Source organism: Nelumbo lutea, chloroplast (assembly GCF_056320005.1).
Source record: "Nelumbo lutea chloroplast, complete genome".
NCBI classification, from domain to species: Eukaryota; Viridiplantae; Streptophyta; class Magnoliopsida; order Proteales; family Nelumbonaceae; genus Nelumbo; species Nelumbo lutea.
Genome location: NC_015605.1, coordinates 85001 through 90000, shown reverse-complemented (window position 1 = coordinate 90000; position 5000 = coordinate 85001). Strand labels below are relative to the sequence as shown.

Genomic DNA, 5000 nt, shown 5'->3' with positions numbered 1-5000 from the left:
GATCCAAGAAACCAGTCACTATATGATGGATCGATCATATCGTTGTAGCAACTGAAATATTTTTTGCATAAAGGAAAAAATCGAATTATGGGTTGTGAAGCGAAAATAGAGGGATGTGGATAAATGGAAGGGTGAAAGAAAGAGAGAAAGAGAATATTAATGATATATGATTCCAATATGTATGGTCTATGAAAAATCTCATAAAAGGCAGTGTAATAAAGCATCAATACTGATTCGTCCATAACCATAATTAGATGAATTTGGTTCATAGGAAAAATTCATAGGAAAAAAAAAAGAAGTAAAGAGCCACGAGTCAATAAAGACTGAGGAGATTGACTCAGGAACAAATTTCATTAGGAGCTCCGTTGCAAAGTTCAGACCTAGCCATTAATCGAGAAGCGATGGGAACGACGGAACCTGTGACTGCAGAAGATTCTATTAAAAACGAATCCTAATGATTCATTGGGTGGGATGGCGGAACGAACCAGGAATCAATTAATTTATTCTGAGAGGTCATAGGCTGACCTTACGAATGAAACAAATATTAAAAGAGTAAATATTCGCCCGCGAAAGCCTTCTTATTGGATTGCTAAATTTTGGGTGATTCAATAAAGGGCAAAATAAAAGATTCGTTATAAAATAAAAAAAGACATTACATTATCCATAAATAGATATATACGTGTAGTTGCATATACAAACAAGATATACAAATTCCTACATGACAGATTAAATCTCCACGATTCAGTGTATTTTTCATTAAATACATGCATATTTTTAATATTATTTAAATTTAATCGTTTGATTCGCGAGGAGCTGGATGAGAAGAAACTCTCATGTCCGGTTCTGCAGTAGAGATGGAATTGAGAAACAACCATCAACTATAACCCCAAAAGAACCAGATTTCGTAAACAACATAGAGGAAGAATGAAGGGAATATCTTATCGAGGCAATCGTATTTGTTTCGGTAGATACGCTCTTCAGGCACTTGAACCCGCTTGGATCACATCTAGACAAATAGAAGCAGGGCGGCGAGCAATGACACGATATGCGCGTCGTGGTGGAAAAATCTGGATACGTATATTTCCAGATAAACCTGTTACAATAAGACCTACGGAAACACGTATGGGTTCGGGGAAAGGATCTCCCGAATATTGGGTATCCGTCGTTAAACCGGGTCGAATACTTTATGAAATGGGCGGAGTATCAGAAATTGTAGCCAGAGAAGCTATTTCAATAGCTGCATCCAAAATGCCTATACGAACACAATTCGTTATTGCGGGATAGGGGTGTGGAACCAAAGGAAAGAGATCTGTGCGGTGAAAAAAAACAATCGCAGGTTTTTTTTATTTTTGGACAAAAAATATTTCTTTTTATTCCTTCGCCCTTTACATTGAAAGAACAGATAAAAAAAAAATATGATTCAACCTCAGACCCATTTGAATGTAGCGGACAACAGCGGGGCTCGAGAATTGATGTGTATTCGAATCATAGGAGCTAGTAATCGCCGATATGCTCATATTGGTGACGTTATTGTTGCTGTAATCAAAGAAGCAGTGCCCAATATGCCTCTAGAAAAATCTGAAGTGATTAGAGCTGTAATTGTACGTACATGTAAAGAACTCAAACGTGACAACGGTATGATAATACGATATGATGACAATGCAGCAGTTGTCATTGATCAAGAAGGAAATCCAAAAGGAACTCGAGTTTTTGGTGCGATCGCTCGGGAATTGAGACAGTTGAATTTTATTAAAATAGTTTCATTAGCCCCTGAGGTATTATAAATACTAATAGATGAGACCATGATAGGGTATCTGAAATAAATTCAATTAAATTAACTGAAAACTGAAAAAAATTCAATTCAAAATGAATTAGTAGATTGTGTCTCACGCATATACCTTTAAAATTCATAAAAAAAAAACACAGAGCATGTTGATTATATCGAAACTCGGAGGCACCAATAATTATAATTTGTCATGGGTAGGGACACTATTGCCGACATAATAACTTCTATACGAAATGCTGACATGGATAAAAAAAGAACGGTTCGAATAACATCTACTAATATTACCGAAAACATTGTGAAAATACTTCTACGAGAAGGTTTTATCGAAAACGTGAGAAAACATCAGGAAAACAACAAATATTTTTTGGTTTTAACCCTACGACATAGAAGGAATAGGAAAGGGCCATATAGAACTATTTTAAAACGTATCAGCCGACCCGGTCTACGAATCTATTCTAACCATCAACACATTCCTAAGATTTTAGGTGGAATGGGGATTGTAATTCTTTCTACTTCTCGCGGTATAATGACAGACCGAGAGGCTCGACGAGAAGGAATCGGAGGAGAAATTGTGTGTTATATATGGTGATCCTTCTGATATCCGAATTGGATCCGTAACTTCCTATTTGTGAAAAAAAAAGAGGAAAGACAAGCTGTCTAATATCACTCCTCCTCCATTAGTTGATACTTCAAGGGGGTTACTTGGAATGAAAGAACAAAAATGGATTCATGAAGGTTTAATTATTGAATCACTTCCCAACGGTATGTTCCGGGTTCGTTTAGATAATGAAGATCTGATTCTAGGTTATGTTTCAGGAAAGATCCGACGTAGTTTTATACGGATACTACCAGGAGATAGAGTCAAAATCGAAGTAAGTCGTTATGATTCAACCAGAGGGCGTATAGTTTATAGACTCCGTAACAAAGATTCGAACGATTAGGTGGCTTTTTCAACATTCTCTTCATGGGGATTACAATTCGAGGTTCAAAATTTCAAGAGACTTATTTTCTTCCAAAGCAAAGAGTAGATTCAGAATTAAGGTAAGGAAGAACAAATATGAAAATAAGGGCCTCCGTTCGTAAAATTTGTGAAAAATGTCGACTGATCCGTAGGCGGGGACGAATTATAGTAATTTGTTCCAACCCGAGACATAAACAAAGACAAGGATAATCTTTCTAAAAAGGGACTCTCTAAAGAATCCGATGTACAAATAAAGAATCTGTTTTGACATGAAATGGATATATCCGTATATCTCTAACTCATATTTATGAGATGATAAAATATGGCAAAACCTATACCAAGAATTGGTTCACGTAGAAACGGACGTATTGGTTTACGTAAGAGTGGACGTAGAATACCAAAGGGAGTTATTCATGTTCAAGCAAGTTTCAACAATACCATTGTGACTGTTACAGATGTACGAGGTCGAGTGGTTTCTTGGTCTTCTGCCGGTACTTGTGGATTCCGGGGTACAAGAAGAGGGACACCATTTGCTGCTCAAACCGCAGCAGGAAATGCTATTCGTACAGTAGTGGATCAGGGTATGCAACGAGCAGAAGTCATGATAAAAGGTCCTGGTCTCGGAAGAGATGCAGCATTACGAGCCATTCGTAGAAGTGGTCTACAATTAAGTTTTGTACGGGACGTAACCCCTATGCCACATAATGGATGTAGACCTCCTAAAAAAAGACGTGTGTAGAAATAAGAATGGAACAGATTTCAAGAGAAATAAATGATTCAATGATCTGATCAAATAATATTACTATGGTTCGAGAGGAAATAGCAGTATCTACTCGGACACTACAGTGGAAGTGTGTTGAATCAAGAGTAGACAGTAAGCGTCTTTATTATGGACGTTTTATTTTGTCTCCGCTTATGAAAGGTCAAGCCGATACGATAGGCATCGCGATGCGAAGGGCTTTGCTTGGAGAAATAGAAGGAACATGTATCACACGTGCAAAATCTGAGAAGATACCACACGAATATTCTACCATAGTAGGTATTGAAGAATCAGTACATGAAATTTTAATGAATTTGAAAGAAATTGTATTGAGAAGTAATCTGTATGGAACTCGCGACGCATTTATTTGCGTCAGGGGTCCTGGATACGTAACTGCTCAAGACATCATCTCACCACCTTCTGTGGAAATCGTTGATACTACACAGCATATAGCTAGCCTGACAGAACCAATTGATTTGTGTATTGGATTACAAATCGAGAGGAATCGCGGATATCGTATGAAAACACCAAATAACTCTCAAGATGGAAGTTATCCTATAGATGCTGTATTCATGCCTGTTCGAAATGCGAATCATAGTATTCATTCTTATGGGAATGGGAATGAGAAACAAGAGATACTTTTTCTCGAAATATGGACGAATGGGAGTTTAACTCCTAAAGAAGCACTTCACGAAGCCTCCCGGAATTTGATTAATTTATTTATACCTTTTCTAGATGCGCAAGAAGAGGACATCCAATTAGAGGACAATCAAAACAAGGTTACTTTACCTTTTTTTACCTTTCATGATAGATTAACTAAACTAAGGAAAAACAAAAAAGAAAAAGAAATAGCATTGAAATGTATTTTTATTGACCAATCAGAATTGCCTCCCAGGACCTATAATTGCCTCAAAAGGTCCAATATACATACATTATTGGACCTTTTGAATAACAGTCAAGAAGATCTTATGAAAATGGAACATTTTCAGATAGAAGATGTAAAACAGATATTGGACATTCTACAAAAGCATTTCGCAATTGATTTACCTAAGAATAAGTTTTAAATCCATTGGAATTATTTCATCTTTTTTTTTTTTAATCTAAAAAGAAAATGGATTTTGAATCTTCAACACAGTCCATATATTCGGACTAGATCCAGAAAGATAAAAATAGAATAGATGTATCTAGGGAATAATCGCTTCAAAGCAAATCCTCCCTAGATACATACGTCGTGATATTCTATTTTATTTTATTTCATGGTTGAATCAATTTAAAAAAGACCTAAAGTTAGAGATTTATCAATAGGTAATGTTGCTCCAATACCCAACCAAAGGGCTACCGCGATACCGATCAAAAAGACGGTTGTAGCTACTGGACGACGAAATGGGTTTTGGAATTTATTAACATTCTCCAAAAAAGGTACTGTCAATAATCCCGCAGGTACTGAAACCATTAAAAGAACACCCAATAACTTATTGGGTACTGTACGGAGT

The 5000-nt window shown here is 36.5% G+C and overlaps 8 protein-coding genes across 8 annotated transcripts in view, besides 1 other annotated feature; 7 read left to right on the top strand and 1 right to left on the bottom strand. All coding sequences in view use genetic code 11, as the record gives it.

The window, feature by feature from the left end:
• Nucleotides 1-1284, top strand: part of rpl16 (ribosomal protein L16) — a 1428-nt gene extending 144 nt beyond the window's left edge. The window contains exon 2 of the mRNA in view: nucleotides 886-1284. Within this exon, the coding sequence (YP_004563905.1) occupies nucleotides 886-1284 (399 nt within the window). The remainder of the gene's footprint in view (nucleotides 1-885) is intronic.
• Nucleotides 1-5000: part of a sequence feature (large single copy region; LSC) that runs on past both edges of the window.
• rpl14 (ribosomal protein L14) lies at nucleotides 1416-1784 on the top strand. The gene has a single exon. The coding sequence runs from the start codon at nucleotides 1416-1418 to the stop codon at nucleotides 1782-1784; it is 369 nt and encodes a 122-aa protein (YP_004563904.1).
• Nucleotides 1977-2375, top strand: rps8 (ribosomal protein S8). The gene has a single exon. The coding sequence runs from the start codon at nucleotides 1977-1979 to the stop codon at nucleotides 2373-2375; it is 399 nt and encodes a 132-aa protein (YP_004563903.1).
• Nucleotides 2494-2727, top strand: infA (translational initiation factor 1). Its single transcript has one exon. It carries the CDS (start codon nucleotides 2494-2496, stop codon nucleotides 2725-2727), a length of 234 nt encoding a protein of 77 aa, YP_004563902.1.
• Nucleotides 2844-2957, top strand: rpl36 (ribosomal protein L36). The gene has a single exon. It carries the CDS (start codon nucleotides 2844-2846, stop codon nucleotides 2955-2957), a length of 114 nt encoding a protein of 37 aa, YP_004563901.1.
• Nucleotides 3070-3486, top strand: rps11 (ribosomal protein S11). The gene has a single exon. It carries the CDS (start codon nucleotides 3070-3072, stop codon nucleotides 3484-3486), a length of 417 nt encoding a protein of 138 aa, YP_004563900.1.
• On the top strand, nucleotides 3552-4571 carry rpoA (RNA polymerase alpha subunit). Its single transcript has one exon. It carries the CDS (start codon nucleotides 3552-3554, stop codon nucleotides 4569-4571), a length of 1020 nt encoding a protein of 339 aa, YP_004563899.1.
• petD (cytochrome b6/f complex subunit IV) overlaps nucleotides 4778-5000 on the bottom strand; it is a 1201-nt gene continuing 978 nt past the window's right edge. The window contains exon 2 of the mRNA in view: nucleotides 4778-5000. This exon is cut by the window's right edge and continues 252 nt beyond it. Within this exon, the coding sequence (YP_004563898.1) occupies nucleotides 4778-5000 (223 nt within the window).